Genomic DNA, 17,172 nt, shown 5'->3' on the forward strand with positions numbered 1-17,172 from the left:
AATTTCGAATGGCATTCTGTATATTTTTTACACCATTTCCTTTTTAATGACATATTATAAGTAACTTTATTTTAACATGACGATATATGGATCGTTTTTTCAAAAACCAATATGGCGCTCGCGTGACATCATCGATCGCATTTTTATTGATGACCTTCATTTATGAACACTACTCGAGACCACATAACACAAACAATCAATTTTAGGCATTTCAATGGGCATTTAAACACATAAGTACATTAAAAATAGAATTTATTATTTAACAAAAAAACACCATTATTATTATTAATTACATGTTTTGTAATTAACGCAGTGCGCATTCGTCATTTTTATTTAAAAAAAAAAACAAACCTCTTCAAAACCCTTAAAGATTAAATGTGTAAGTTATCTAATGGTTATATAAGCTTAAGTAATATGGTTTAAACAGTTGTTCGTAATTGAGTGTTAGAAACATATGAAGTAAGTATAAAACCCATTTTTCTTATTTACACTTTTAAATTTAAAGTTTTAAATTAATTTCAATAACCTAAAAAGCATTGAAAAAAAAATTAAAATGAGATCAAAACTTCTCTAGTCAAGCCAATTTTTGAGGTAGCATTATGGTTTTTACATCAAAATACCTAAAAAGAGAAAAATGCCCAAGAATGTGTTCAAAAACATTTATATATCAAACGATTATTCAGATAATTCCGTTTTTTTTTAAATAAAATTATTTCAAGAAATTTTATGTAATTATTAAAAAACTAAAGAAAAAATAGTAAAAATTTATCATGAGGATGAGCAAAACTTCTTTAGTTAAGCTAATTTTGACAAAAAATCAAGACTTTTGCAAAAATTTCTTCTACAAAGTGCCCATACAATATAAAAATATCTAGAATAACTTTTAAGTTTTGTGAAACAAGTCCAAGAATAATTAAACTAATTACAGTTTTCGGTTTATTCCTTTAACCTCAATCTAGTGACAATATGCTCTTTAGAGATAAAATCAAGAAGATTTCAAGAATAAAATTTATATGCAAAAAGCATTTTTTTTTAATTTAGGATGAAGTTTGTGGCTATCGTGGCGATAGCCCTGGTGGCAGGGGCTCAAGCGGGCACCTACACCGACCGTTTCCTGGAGCAGTACAACAAAATCAAAAATTCCAACAATGGATACTTTTCCAAGGACAATGTGCCCTACCACAGCGTGGAAACATTGATAGTGGAAGCGCCCGATCACGGACACGAAACTACTTCTGAAGCCTACAGGTACCTTTTTATTTTTCTCTCTTCTAGAAGTAATTTTCTTTTCCCTAGAACAGTTAGTTAAATTTGGGAAATAGTGGTCAAAAGACACAAGTTGCGCAAAAATCTAATAATTTCGTAAAAATGTGAACAGTTGTGTTTGAACTTAGTTTTGTAATTTATTGAAAGATTATTTAGGGTTACATTAAAAAGAATTGTTAAGAAATTCGAAAATTTGTAGCCACAGTACTAAAAAGGTCAACAGGGGGTGTCAATTTTTTCCGGTTTTTCTATGAATGCCTATAATTTCAAAAGTACTCAAGATAGATTTTTTTTAGTATTTTTTTTTGAATCCCTGTACACCTGGTCTATTGCCCTTTATCGGCTTAACGTTGACTGTTGGGACACCCTGTATATATAATATCACATTATGCATCCAAAAAAAAATTACTAGAACATTATATTGATGCTAAAGTAAACAATCTGTATTAATTTTTATTAACGTAGCTCACTTATGATAAGCACCGATATGAAAAACAATAATTGAAATACGTAATATTTTGTAGTTATACCTCTTAAGTGCTGATAGAATTATTTAAAAAAAAAATTAAGATAAATGACGTAAACATATTGAAAAATGTGAAGAATGAAGGAGACAATATTTTTTTATAGATTTTTTTTTTAAACTTATGTACAGGGTGTCTCATTTTGGGTACTTTTGCGGGATATCTCCGTTATTTTTAGAGATAGAGAGTTGCGGTTTTCGCGACTCTCATCCTCATCTCTCACATTGTGCTCAATTCAAAGCAGCCAATGTTTATTCTAGTGTATTCAATGTTCTAAGTTTAATATTCACCTAAAAACCAAATTTTTTTAAAAGTTACTGGGTATGGCTGGAAGCCATGTACGGCGCCATCCAGGGCGACTTCTCCAACTTCAACACTGCCTGGAACGTCCTGGAACAATACGCCATCCCGAAACTCCAGAACTCGAACAGCTACTACAACCCCAGCAGTCCGGCAACTTATGCCCCAGAACTGGACGATCCCAGTCAATATCCTTCCGCTATCGATAGTTCAGTTAAAGTCGGTAAGTTTAACTTCAATAGATTAGTACATAATTACGTAGATCCATACATCTATACATAGATACTACTTTCTTATGTGCTACTGTAAACAATCGGGGTTACTTGCACACCTTTTCAGCACATTGTCGTACATTGTAGCTTTACAACTTTAAAAAAATTATATTGTATAGTTGAGGTGAAGTTACTTGGATAAGCGTAAAAACTAAACACGTTTAGCAGTTATGTTTCTTATCGTGCGAAGCACGTTTTAAAAAACAGTTTTTATTTGACAATAAGTACAAGCAGCAAGTATGGTACAACGAAGATTAAGGCATAAGGCCGTTACATGATATTATATGGACTTAAACTAGCAAATACAGTGAAATATAATACAAAGCAACGTTAACATAAAAGTAAGCAAATATATATATAGAGTGGTCAATATTGTGGCCATAACTCCTCCCTCCTACGATTGAAACAACAGGGATGTCATGTTTGTTTCAACATTCTTGGTGGCGTCTTCTTTCTGTTCTGGATCTTCTGGAACTATTCTTTTCTTGAAGAATAATTCGTATACTGCAAAGGCTATGCAGCACAGGATCAGTATGACTCCAAGGGTTGTGGCAAAACTCCATGTGGCTGGATGAATTTGGTCATCTTCTTCTGGAAGGGTTTTGATAACTCTTGCCTGGTCTTGAAGTGCTTTTATTAAGATCGGATCGATAAAATCGAGCTGGATCGTTTCCATGGGTAATTGGAATTCAATGTTGGTAAATGATATTTCTTGTAACTGGAAGGGTACATAATCCAGGATTGTTTCTTCATACCAAAATTGGGATCCGAGGATTTCGATTCCACATTTGTATGGTATCTGGACCAAACTAGGTCTAGTTGCGAAGAAAATTCTTCTTGAATCACAGAGCATTTGGATTTTTACTTTTGAGGAAATTGGGATTATCAATACAAACTTATTGGTAATAGTTTGTATAATAGGGGTAGAGACATTGACTTTGAGGAGCTTGCAAGGTGAGTTCTCAGCTTTCTGGATCAGAGCTGTTGAGCAATCAGCTTTTGGTGGTCCTAAATTGTTCTGGCAAACGTATTGATCTTGGACGACAGGACAGGCTTCTTCTTGATATTGGTGCGAGTATGGCCCAAGTATAAGGTAAGGTAATTCCAGAACAATAATTGAATTGTTTATAGGGATGGTGAACAAGTGGTAAATATTAAAATTTTCTTTTATAAATAAAGGAAAATGTTTGGCAAATATAATTTTGTCTTTTGAGAAATTTACTTGTAATCTGGCAATTTGATAGTAATAATTTAGATCTATAAATTTTATAACTTTTTCTTTACCATAAAGAGTTATTAAATTAGAAATTGTCTGTTCTAATTCGCTAGCTGAAATTACTGCACTATGAAGCGTATTGAGCTTTGCAAACATTATTGCGTCTTCTAGGTTGTCTAAAAATGTTATGAAACTTTGGCAATTTATTATTAATTGATTTATGGTATTTTGAAGTTTTAATAAAATTGAGAGATCATTAATAGTTTTATTCATATGTTTTTCGAATAAAGCAACATGTTTGTTCAAAGAGTTTTGATTTTTGCTTAGAATAGTGATAGTGCTATTGTAATTATTAATTAAGTCTTTTGTTAATGATATTTGCAAGTTAAGCTCCTTTTTATAAGAGTTTTAAGAAAGTTTAAGCTCATTTATTGCTTGTTCATATCTTTCTCCATCATCTGCATTTAAGGTACCAAAAAGCCATTTCGATGCTTTTCCTAATATGTTAATTAAGCCACGTTTAGCTCTATTGTGAGGTTTAATATTGTTAAGCTTAATTCTTACTTCGTTAATGAAATATTTAGCATGAGTAAGCAGGTCAATAGTGTTAATATGGTGCATAAGCAGAGAGTTAATTATGTTAGTTTCATTGCATGAAGCTTCTAAAATTCTAAAAGCGTTTTCTATGTTTTCTAATTCTAATTGTAGAGGTTTTAATTCTATATAATGTATAAAGGTATGTTTATTTTCTATAACTCTGGCATTTCCTAAGTGAAATGGGAGTAGTGGAGTTTTGATAGGATTTATTAAAAGGTTACGGTCATTCGCTATCGCTGCTGTCATCTGTAGGATGATGGCGAGGCTCGTCAGGAGGTTCATTTTTCCTGGGGAGAAGAAAGTCTTTTTTAGAAAAGGTTTTAGGCTTTTGAATTAAAGCTTTATGAATGACTTTCTCTTTTTGTGTTATTATTTTGTTACCTATATCTTGTTTTACATATTCAATTCTTTTACGGGGTTTGTCCTTGGTTCTTAAGGCTGTTTTGTCCGTTATATATATTTTCTTTCCAGGGTTTAGTTCGGGTGGTATTTCACGATTTTTATTTTGCTTTTCATTTAATCTGGTTTTTGTATTGATTGACTGATTATAAATTTGTTCATAAATTATCTTTCTTTTCGATCGTTAACATATTTATTGATAATAATTTCGTCTGTCAAATCAAAGGGATCTAAAGCATTTAAACGTCCGTTTATTATGTCAAAGGGTTTTTGTTTTGTTACGCTGTGTAAAGAACAATTGTATCCCATAATAACATAAAGCATGAGTTGTTTTGTTGTCGCATTTGGGTGTTTTAACTTTAAGACTCGAATGGAATCAATAAGGGTCGAATGTAAACGTTCTACAGGGCTATTACTATTAGAGTTGCCTGGTGTGGTATAGTGGATTTTAATATTATGGAGTTTACAAAAATCTATCAGAAGGGATGTTTTAAACTCAGTACCATGATGACTAATAAATATCGATAGATTATCTAAAATTGTTAGTCTAATTTCAGTTATTGCATTATTGGTAGGCTCTAGTGGGTATGCCTGTGCATATCGTGAAAATACATCGATTACTGTTAAGAATTTAATATTAGATATCTGAAAAGTATCTATGTGGATTGATTCTAAAGGTTCTTTTGGAGTTGGGGTTAATGAAAACTTTAATTTTAAGGGATGGCGATCGTATTTTGCCTGTTGACAAATGTCACAATTATTAATTTATTCAGTTATATCATTTTTCATGTTAGGCCAATAATACATTTTCTTTAGAGACATTAAGCATTCATTAATACCTTTAAGACATGATTTTTCATGGTGGTTTTCTATTAAGCTTCTTTGATGTTGAGTATCGACTATATCATTTAAAAAGGTGTTAGATATCACTAATTTATAAGAATCGTGTCTGAATGTATTCGATAAAATAGTAGCTATTTTATTTTCTAGATTATTGATTTCAGTTTGTTTAATAAATAAACAATGTACAACTTTGGGGTTTATGTATTCTTTAAAGAAGTAAATTATTTCATTTTCATAGTTTTCAGTTAAGGTTAAATGATATCGATTTTTATTTCCAAAATGAGTAGTTTTAAAAGCATGATATTTTTTTTTAAAGCCGTGAGTTATTAAGATTTGATTTGTATAGGTGTTAAAACAATTTTCTGTAAAAGGTATATTTAGAATTGGGTCTTCTGTTGCAGAGTGTGTGGTTTCTTCACTTATTAATGGACCAGGGGGTCTTATTTGGATATTTTGTAAAATTTTGATTTTTCTTTCTTTTTCTGGAGGATTAGGTTGTGTTAAAGATGAATCAAATACTTCAGTTAGTTGGTCTAACTCTTCTAATGTAACATTTTCGTTAGAAAGGTATTGATCTATGTCGTTAGAAATATCTCCAGGGCTGCCAATTATTGAGTCATTTTCTATCATATGGATTTCTTTTGCATGCTGTAGTTTGTTATTTAGATGAGATTGTTTTATTTGGGGTTTCATGTTGAAATTTTTTTTATAACGATTATTGCAAAAATGGGATTTTTCTTTTTTATTTAAATGTAAAAAATCATAATTTTCTTTTATTCTTTCGGGGAAAAGATAACAATTAAAAGGTTTGTTTAAATTAACGGATATGTTTTCATCGGTATTGTTGTAAATGTCTACGCGGGCAAAACCGTTTTTTGCGGTACATATCGTTTCGGGCACGTATAATTTATCAAGAGTACCTTCAGGAATGACAACATCGACAAATTCTTGTGTGGTAACAGGAATTTTTGCACTAAGGATTTCGTGTGCATTTAACGCTATCTTGAAACTTGACTCAGGTTCACGGCATTTAAAGGGTAATATAAGGTTTCGAGTTAGATTAATGAGTTGTTTATTAGTCAGATTGATATTGAGATGAAATCGAGTTAATTATTTTAATCCTAAAATTCCATCATAAAATTCATGAAAATCATACAAAATAAATGAAATTGGTTCATTTGTTTTGAATTCGTTAAATGCTGGTAAATATGCTTTGAAGAGAGTTTCTTTTTCTCCTACACCTGTTTTTAATTTTGAGGAAAATTGATAAATTCTGTCTGGGAAATATTTTTCAGCAATTGAGGGTCTTAAAATGGAAGGATAACATCCAGTATCAATTAGTAATTTCATAGGGGGATTTTTTATTTCTATATAAGGTAAACTATTATTGGTTGTTTGAGTGTTTATTTCATAGGTCATTTTTGAGGATCGAAAATCGGGGTTGTATGAAAATTTTCATTTTCATCAAGATATTTGATTTTTTTCTAAATCGCAATTTTCAATTGGGTCATTATAACCTAGACAAGTAGCATTTTCATGAGGGTAATCTGACTGATAATCTGATGGATCGTATTGAGGATCATCATATTCATGATTTTGGAAGTCTTCATGATTCGAGTTATCTATTTGGAAGATTTCTTGAGACCTAAAGTTTCTATTAGAAGGGTCTCTGGGTATCGTATAACTTGTACGAGTTGACATGGGCTCAGGTTTATTTTTTGGAACTTGGCCTGTCATCTTGGTTGAATAGGTACAGGGCCTCTAGGAAATGTTGAAGAAGAATTTTGTTGGAAATTTTGATTATTTTGAGGGTTATTTTGTCTATAATATTGTTGTTGATTATAAGAATGGTTTTGTTGTTTATGCGAATTTGTTAATTGATTTGAATGATTATTTTGATTTTGATTATGTTTATGTTGTGGTTGTTTTTGTATTTGTGAGAATTGTTGTGAATAAGGTTTATATAAATTCTGTGTATATTGAAAGTTTTCTTCTTCGGTGATCATGGTCATGGCTGTTTCAATACAGTCAGGGTTTTTCAGTCTTATAATATTGTGCAAAGGGTTTGCTAAACCTCTAATGAATGTTCTTAAGCAAATGGTATCATATTGACGTAAATGTATTAATTTTGTAGCTGCATCCATTTCGCGGGAATCAAAGTTATTAATTTTTTGGTTACTCCTTATAACTTGTAATCTTTTAGCAAATTCGAGTGGATGTTCATTTCGTATGGGCGAAGCCACAAAAAGATCTTGTTCTAAGCATTCTAAATTTCTTTTATCGCTAAAGCAAGTAATTAGTGCATTCTTAATGGATAACCAATCTGTTAATTCCATGCGACTACCTACTAAAATTTGAGCACGGTCACGGTATGAGCTTCATTCTTATGGTCCTTAATAAATAATGCTTTAAAATAGGATCACTATCATTACTGTAAGTTTCAAAAAGAAAATCAGCTGCACTGATAAAGCTGTTTAAAGTATTAATATCACCATTGTACGGTAGAATGGTGTCTACATACATTTTTAAAAGGTTGTAATTTACAATGATGTTCGGCATTGTGCTAGAATTATTCGTTATTGGTGTTGACTCTTCTTGAATAGTTTCTAAATTTAAAGTTTCAGCCAACCTAGCTGCTAATACGTCTATAATGTGTGGTTCACTCATCAATTTTAAAGTTTCGCGCCTGTTAAAACTGATTTGTGCTAGTTATTAATTTATACTTTTAACGGAATAAAAGTATCTTATACTACAACTAATAAAAGACTAGATATATAAAATCTGATAATATTATTATTTTAATATTAAATCTTTCAAATTAAAAATCATAAATTGTCATACACTTTGGATTCAAGACAATTAAATAAATCAAAAATAGATTTTTCAAATTCAGAAATCATAAATTGTCATACACTTTGTATTTTAGACAATTAAATAAATAAAATATAAACTTAAAACTACTTTCCACTTGCTCAACCGGAGAAAGGGAAAGGATCTGAGAGGATTGGGCACTTACCCCTCGACGGATAGATGTCAACCTTTTCCTACTCAAGGTGAATCTCCGTGTCAGCCACCTCTTCTCTGTGCCTTGATTGCCAAATGGTGTCTCGACTGTTCTTCTTCCCGTGGTAGACCACTTCAGGGTTGATTTACAGCTTCGACGTTCGTTTGGAGCTGAAGAGTTTAAACTCACGATTGCAGTGACCACGGCGTCCCGATGACGTGAAAACTGGATCACACAAACTGCTCCAATCCTACCCGACTGCGCCAGTTATGTTTCTTATCGTGCGAAGCAGATTTTAAAAAACAGTTTTTATTTGACAATAAGTACAAGCAGCAAGTATGGTACAACGAAGATTAAGGCATAAGGCCGTTACATGATATGATATATACTTAAACTAGCAAATACAGTGAAATTATAATACAAAGCAACGTTAACATAAAAGTAAGCAAATATATATATATAGAGTGGTCAATATTGTGGCCATAACTTAGCACGCGGCGTTTTCTTTATGAGGCATTGGCGTGCATATAACTTTTGTTTCTCTAATTTAATATACCGGGTGGTGCGTCGCCGAGCGGAACATAGGAAATCCCATGTAAATTTTAAGGGGGTCAATTATTGGCTTCCCTGTACATTTTACAGAAAAAATTTAAGATAACTTTTGGAAAAGACCAATCTGGCAAACCCTCGTGCAAAGTTTCAAAAAATTTTAATAAGTGAATCTTAATTTACCAAATTTTCGGCTCAGGTAAAACCAGACACCAGCATTCAAATATCGACTGTCACTGATTTATTGACACTTTTCCTCACGTCAGTGACATTATTCATTTTACTGATGCCCGTTTGGTTTTACCTGAACCGAAAATTTGCTATTTTTGCAATTACATTTAATTGAATAATTCAAGATTCGCTTATTAAAATGTTCTGAAACTTTGCACAAGGGTTTGCCAGATTGGTCGCTTCAAAAAGTTATGTTACAAGCTAAATGAAATATGAAAGCTAAAGGATATTCTCCTCTAGGTATTGACCCCTTGGCCAACGAACTGAAAAACGCTTATGGCTCCGACGAGATGTACTCCATGCACTGGCTTTTCGACGTTGACAACGTTTATGGATTCGGAAACGTCCAGGGACAGTGCGAGTCTGGACCTTACGCCTCCGGTCCATCATTCTACAACAACTACCAGAGAGGACCCATGGAATCCGTATGGAGGACCATCCCACAGCCCACTTGCGACAACTACAAGTACGTTACAATGATTGACTTTTTAAACTAGAAATCATGGGGATATTTTAGATACGGTGGTACCAATGGGTTCTTGGACCTTTTCGTCAAGGACAACTCGTACTCACCGCAGTACAAGTACACCGCCGCCCCTGATGCCGATGCCAGAGCCGTACAGGCGGCTTATTGGGCCAACGTGTGGGCCACCGCCAAGGGACAACAGAGTTCCGTATCCAGTACTTTGAGCAAGGCCGCCAAGATGGGAGATTATTTGAGGTAACAGGAATATTTCATGATATTGATCCCTAAATAATCTTCCTGGAACATCTACAACTCTTCAGAATATTTGTTAAGCAGATAATTTAAAAAAAACTCTTCACAGATATTCGCTCTTTGACAAATACTTCAAGAAAATCGGCAACTGTTATGACGCGTACTCCTGCCAGGCCGGTACTGGAAAAGACAGCGCTCACTACCTTATTAACTGGTAAGCTTATATGACACTTATACGCAGTAGTTCATCAATAAAAACATTTCCAGGTACTTTGCCTGGGGCGGTTCCTACAACGCCCAATACGGATGGTCGTGGCGTATCGGGGATGGTGCATCCCATTTCGGGTACCAGAACCCCTTGGCCGCTTACGCTTTGGCCAACGACGCTTCCTTGAAACCCAAATGTAAGAGGCATTCGTGTCTTTCTTTGTAACGAAATTGTAAAAAAAAATGTTGGTTTTTAGCTCCTACTGCTTCTGATGACTGGTCCACATCGCTCACCAGGCAGCTGGAACTTTATGAGTACTTGCAGACTTCTGAAGGTGCGTTTGCCGGCGGTGTTACCAACTCCTGGAAGGGACGTTATGCTCAGCCAGACTCTGACTTACTCGAGAATACTTTCTACGGCATGTTTTACGATTGGGAACCAGTAAGTTTCTGTGGAATTTTTGCTTTAGGGTTTTAGTGATCAATGTCAATATTTTAGAGAAGATCGTTATTTATCAAGTAAAGTTTATTTTATTTTTCCGGCTTTAGTAGATCAAAAGTTATCGAGGAAGAGCTGTGAGGTTGACGCAAGAGTCTTATGACGTGAAGTCAAATTTAAATCGTTATTCCAATAAGAAAACATTTAATAATATCTGACAGATAACTAATAACCCTTCAAGTTTATTTTTGATGATCATTATTGAAGTTTAACTACCAAAAAAGATATACAGCCATAAATTCCAAAAGTTGCAATATCTCCTATTTTATTGGACTGATTTGCATAAATATTTTAAAGCTGAGCATTATCAATCATTCCAGTTTAGTTTTAGAACATTGGAAGACTAGAATTAGTAAACAATAACTTTGTTTAAGTTCAACATGTGCACAGGGACAAGGGAGGTGTTTTGTTTACAAACTTATTCATCAATTCTCTGTTGTCAAGTTTAAACACATTTTCAGAAGAGGAAACTTTCAGCTATATATCAACGCATATTATAATGTTAATTGAACTTATTGGTGTTAGCTTTTGAGTTAAAAAAAGTAGAAATAGAAATATTTTAGTCTAAGAGCAAAAATAACATCTTTAAAGCAAAAAAAAAATTATAAACATTCATATTTCTAAAAAATTTGAAATGGCAACACCGCAAGCAAAAACTGACGTCATCTTGCGAAATGTCAAGTGTTTGACAAGTGAGTTATGTTTTATATGATATTATGAAGTGTTTTCTTGCCATTTCTACACAAGCATTTGGCATCATTGCATCATAGACGTTGCAAGCAAATAAACTGCCCATAGTTCTAATTGATCAAGCAAAAAATTGCGAGAATGCTTCAGCATGGCTCTGCTGACGTGAAGTCAAATTTATCCTTTATACCTCATAAACAAATAATTCAATAAAAATAATTTTCTTGTTATTCTTCAATTTTGATCCAGAAAATTATAACGACAAATCAACTAGCAAAGAAGATGAATATAAATTTTCTTTCAGGTTTACCATGACCCACCATCCAACAGATGGTTCGGTATGCAAGCCTGGTCCGCAGACCGTTTGGCCCAGTATTACTACGTAACAGGAGACAGCAAAGCTCAATCCCTTTTATCCAAATGGGTGGCTTGGGTAACCAAAGAAACCACCTTCTCCGGAAACACTTTCCAGATGCCTTCCACCCTCGGATGGACCGGAAACCCGCCCAATGTCCACGTGTCCATCACTAGCTACGGTATCGATTTAGGTAAGATAAAAATGACTTTTCTTGTTTTCACTCTTTAAAACTCGGAATGTTGTTACTGTAGGTTGTGCAGCATCTACTGCACGTACCCTCGCCTACTACGCCGCCAAATCGGGCGATTCCAGTGCCAAGGAGTTGGCCAAGAAACTGTTGGATGCGATCTACGTATACAAAGACGATCTCGGTTTCGGAGTTGAGGAGCCACGCGACGATTACACGCGTTTCAATGAGAAGGTTTACGTGCCCTCAGGTTGGACCGGCAAATATCCCAATGGCGACGTCATTGACTCATCTGCCACTTTCATCGGAATCCGTTCTTGGTACAAGAACGATCCCAACTGGTCCAAGGTGGAGGCTTATTTGAACGGTGGGGAGGTGCCCACTTTTACTTACCACAGGTTCTGGACTCAGACCGATATCGCTTTGGCTTTCGGTGCCTATGGACTCTTGTTTAATGAATAAGTTGTTAATTTTAGATTTGTTAATAAAAATTGTTGATGTGTAACATTTTAACTTTCATTAAGGATGTGGCTTAGAACATTGAGAGGCTGTAGAACAACTGCCAAAAAAGGTTGATCTGATCATTGTTAATCATCTAAAGTTTATTTCATGTTTCTACCTTCAGTAGTTTAAAAGTTATTAAGGAAAAACTGGGAGGCTGATGCAGTAAGGGACCGCTGACATAAAGCCAAATTTGTTACAGGTTTAATCTCCAACAAATATATTAACTGATTTATTTATTTTTTGCCAGGATAAAGTAAATTTCAACCATAGTTTCATTAAATAATTTATTTAAAAATCATATATAAATAAAGGGTGTTTTTTTAGAGGTTTGGATTTTAAGTTGTCAAAACTGTTTCTGGTGATTATCAATTTGACAGTTGGTGGTGCATTCGTGGTCAGTACAGTTTGCCATTTCACAATGAATAGACTTACTCTAGAACAACGCTTTCAAATTGTGCAAATATATTTTGAAAATCATAGTTCAATTCGCGAAACTTACCGTGCGCTGCGTCCATTTTACGGTCGATATAATCGGCCATCCGAGCAAGTTATTCGAAAAACCATGGATCGTTTTCGTACCACGCATACTCTAGTTGATAATACACATCCACAAAGACGCCACACAGTACGCACAGAAGAAGTTATTGCTGCTGTGGAGCATAGTGTTGAAGAGGACCCGAATGAGTCGATTCGCCATCGTGCACAACAATTGGAGCTGTGCCCATCCACTTTGTGGAAGATTTTGCGGCAAGATCTTGGCTTGCGAGCTTAAAAGATCCAACTTGTGCAAGAACTGAAACCGCGTGACCATTATGCGCGCCGTACGTTCGGTGAATGGGCGGAAAACAGTATTCAGCTTGACCCATTTTTTTAATCCAAAATTTTGTTCAGCGATGAGGCTCATTTTTGGTTGAACGGCTTCGTCAATAAGCAAAATTGCCGAATTTGGAGTGGAGAAAATCCACGACCTTACATCCATTAAAAGTCACAGTTTGGTGCGCTTTATGGTCAGGAGGAATCATTGGCCCATATTTTTTTAAAGATGATAACGACCAGAATGTTACAGGGATATGTAAAGTCACATGTCTTCAAAGATAAACTACAGACGTTGGATCACTTGGAAGCAAACATTCGCCGCGTTATTGTCGAGGTACGACCCCAGATGCTAAAATTGAACTTCCCGATTACGCTACATTCGAGCCAGCCGTGGCGCTCATATGCCCGAAATCATTTTTAAGCACTAATGGCATAACAATATCTTTTAAATAAAACCAATACCATGTCAATAAATTTTTTTTATAGTTTTATTTCACTTCAAATTTGTATACCTCTCAAAAAAACACCCTTTATATATAATACACAGATATGATACACCGTTAAGATGGCCCCTTCTAACATACCCGATCTGAAACGGAAGGAAAACCATTATTGGATGAGGAAAGTAAATAATAATATGGGATATTGTTTCATAGTTTTGCTGATTGAATAGCATTAAGAACAGCCATTGATTTTACGTTGATTTTACCTTGCAGGTCAATTTGGCCTATTTTAGATTTTAATGAATACTCATACTAATTATTTGTTTATTTTGTTCAAGTCATAAGGATCAATAGTGATAAGAATGTTAATGTCAATCTGGTCTGTCAGTTTTTTTTTGTAAATCATTGTTGCTAAACCATGGCCTCAAGTTATAAGTTGCTCCATAGTTACAAATTACTTAAACCAATGTTGGTACCAGATAGTACCCAGTAGTTAAACCCAGCATGTCAACACCTAGGTACTTGACAGATAAGTGCATCCCTTAAAATCTGGGGGAAACTGACTATCCTATTTTTTAATAGATTCATTCTTTATCTGGTTCTAGAGTATGACAGATAGTTTCGCTTAATGCGGAGGTAGAAAATCCTATCTTACCCTATTTTTTTTTAGTAGTTACTAGTGTTAATGCATCATTTATTTCACATTTTACTCTATTTCGCGCGGAATATGTACCACGTTTTTTTCCCATTATCTGGGCACGATGTGCAACGTCGAAGTACTTGTACGAGAGCAACGACGGTGAAAACAAGTAAAATTTTTGGTGTCGGTACTAAGTCAATCATTAAAACAATTTAATTAATTGTCGGTTTAAAAACCATCGTGGTGAGCCTGGACTGCAGCTAAGGAGATACCCGTTAAGAAGACCACAACTGTCTTATTCGGTAAGTTCCCATTTGTGTAGTGTGGTACATTCGTTCTTTTTTACAATTTTCTTACTTGCGTTAGCAATTACTGACAACTTTCAAATACAGTCCACAATCTTCTTCAATTTTCTATTTATGCGTTGACAACTAGTATGTGCTAGAATGGCTTAATTACTAAGTAGGCCTAAGAGTTTATAGGGCTCCTTATTTTTTTTTGTGTTAAATAAACTCCAGAAAAGGCCACATTCCATCTTCGTTAAGTTAGCACATGTCACATTCCTAAGTTATTTTCCTATTTTTTTCATTTAATTAATTTCTTATTTGCACGCTTTCCGGTTTAATTCAAAAGAACATCAATGCATCCAACTTTCCAGAAAGCAATTTTATAAAATGTAACTTACTTACCCACACAAAAATGCCATAAAACTGACAGCCATGCCGAACCTCATGTGTGGTCCCCATTTTAAGGTCTTCCTGTAGCTTCTGCTTACCCTGTGCTTCTGCTTTTGCTCCACTTTTTATTGTTACTGCTTCCACCTTACTTGCTATTCCACGTGTTACCACATCAAGTCGCTTGGATCATCACCTCCGGAACCTGCCTTTCACTACCAGCTAGACATTCTGGAGGCCTCCTAACTGGTTGATCTGCCGCTGCCCTTTTGGCCCAAACGTATAGCTGCCAACAACGGAGCCCCATTTAGACCAGGTGGGCCCTGCTGCCAGTCGGAGAGACTCAGAATTTCAGGTACCCCCTTTTTGGCTTGGTATCTTCAGGTTTATCGACTCGCCGTAATTTATAGATTATTTTTTTTTTGGAATTAATATGTAGAAATGGTCACAGATTTTAAATTCAATTTAGCAAAATTGTTTATATGGCCACCATCATCATTGATTTGATTTGAAATTGGGAACTGAGTATATACGTATATGCGAGGTATTATCAGATGTACAATTCAATAAGTAGTAAGTGCTAAATTTTACTTTAGTTTTTTTCATAATCTTAAATTTTATAATTATAAATTAAGTATTATAGTATTACTGTATTTTTTTTAAATTGAGGTTATAGAGTAAATTAGTTGTAAATTGATTTGACATTGACATTGATTTATCTTTCAATACTAAAGCTGGGGTTACCGATAAAAAGCTGCGTTTTCTTTGCGTGCCCTAATAAAGGCTAATAGTAATAACCCTGGAACGCACATTTAGGCATTGTGCGAGAAACAGTGCAATAAATTTGGCGCCCAACGTAGGGCGGAGATATAAATCAAAAAATATGTGAGGTTGACGCAGCAGGCGTTTGCTGAAATGGTCCAAAATTCAAACCGTCATATCTCAAGAACGGTTAATTCAATAACAATTTTAATAAAATTTTGTAGGTAATTTATTACTCTTGAACTTCAATTCTAATGATCTTTATTGTAGTTTTACTACCAAAGAACAGATGCTTAGGTGATTTTACCCCCTAAACCCCTTAACTTTTGAGTTAGAAAAAAATTGTTTCGTCATCATCACTTCATTAATTTCCTAGATATGTTTATGAAATTTAGCAGACGCCCTCTAAGTATTAACAGACTTTTTTGATGTACAAGATTTTTTTTACAACCTAACCAGTGACGTCCATACAAGAACGTAGACTAGATGTTTTAAGCTTCAATGACTTCTATTAATATTTTAAAGCTAATAATTATCAATGATCGTTTAAGATTTATTATATATCTCTAGCTTTAGTAGATTATAAGTTATTAAGGAAAATCTGACTGACGCAGCAAGTATCCGCCGACGTAAAGCCAAATTCAAATCTTCATATCTTTAATCCAACAAACATGACGTAGATAGGCAATTTTTCTTTGAAACAGTTTTCTCCTTATAAGCTGAAATTTCTCCAGAAGTATTAGCTTTAGAGCTTTAGTAATTAGTATTAACATTTCAAAGCAATTTATGACCAATCGAATAAATATTATTTAATGAATCTATCTGTTTTAGGTCGGAAGTTACTAATATTCTAAACGGAGCCATTATCGTTAACTTCCAGTCAATTATCCATGAATAATAGCGATTCACTTCACATAATTTAATATTAATTACCTAATTCCGGTTAATTTTGTCATACTCAATTTTGTCTCTCTCTAGTGTTATACTCTCGACTGAATCGATTATTAATACATTGCGACATGTTAATGAGTAAATAATGTTACGGATTATTGGCGTTCGATTAATCTCTCAAATCTTTTTGTAAAATTTGTTTTCTTATAGATTTCGACCCGAACATTACGAAAATGCGCTTCATTTTTGCCAAAAAAATTATCTCATATTTTTTTTTGACCTCAAAGTCATTTTTTTTTTAAATGGTGAAAACTAGTTTCACTCTGATCGCCATAACTCGGCGACATCGCTGACTTCAGAAATGCGGTTTGCGGCTAGTTATAGTGAAAGGATGAAGCTAGATGCCAGTGTACTCGGCTTCATCCAACTAGTTGAGAAACAAAAAATATGGCTCTCAGAAGTTGTCCTTATTTTGTAATTTTGAAACTTTGAGGTCTTTCAAAAAATTTAAAAAAATTTTTTTTGGGAAAATTGAATAGCATTTTCGTAATGTACGGGTCAGAATCAATTTTCAAGAAGATTTAA

General features: G+C 34.1%; 1 protein-coding gene across 1 annotated transcript; it reads left to right on the forward strand.

The window, feature by feature from the left end:
• Window positions 1-300: 300 nt before the first annotated feature.
• Window positions 301-12,362, forward strand: LOC126739953 (exoglucanase B-like). The gene is made up of 10 exons (XM_050445792.1): window positions 301-459; window positions 1,042-1,248; window positions 2,105-2,313; window positions 9,442-9,667; window positions 9,719-9,922; window positions 10,029-10,133; window positions 10,187-10,323; window positions 10,384-10,568; window positions 11,617-11,860; window positions 11,922-12,362. Exons 1-10 carry the CDS (start codon window positions 455-457, stop codon window positions 12,317-12,319), a joined length of 1,920 nt encoding a protein of 639 aa, XP_050301749.1. The 5' UTR covers window positions 301-454; the 3' UTR covers window positions 12,320-12,362.
• Window positions 12,363-17,172: the final 4,810 nt, after the last annotated feature.

Source organism: Anthonomus grandis, chromosome 1 (genome assembly GCF_022605725.1).
Source record: "Anthonomus grandis grandis chromosome 1, icAntGran1.3, whole genome shotgun sequence".
NCBI classification, from domain to species: Eukaryota; Metazoa; Arthropoda; class Insecta; order Coleoptera; family Curculionidae; genus Anthonomus; species Anthonomus grandis.

Excerpts from the sequence above, each read along its gene's own strand:
- LOC126739953 (XM_050445792.1), top strand. Across the intron at positions 1,249-2,104 it reads ACTACTTCTGAAGCCTACAG|TTACTGGGTATGGCTGGAAG; the intron begins GTACCTTTTTAT and ends TTTTTTTAAAAG. Across the intron at positions 10,134-10,186 it reads GCTCACTACCTTATTAACTG|GTACTTTGCCTGGGGCGGTT; the intron begins GTAAGCTTATAT and ends AAACATTTCCAG.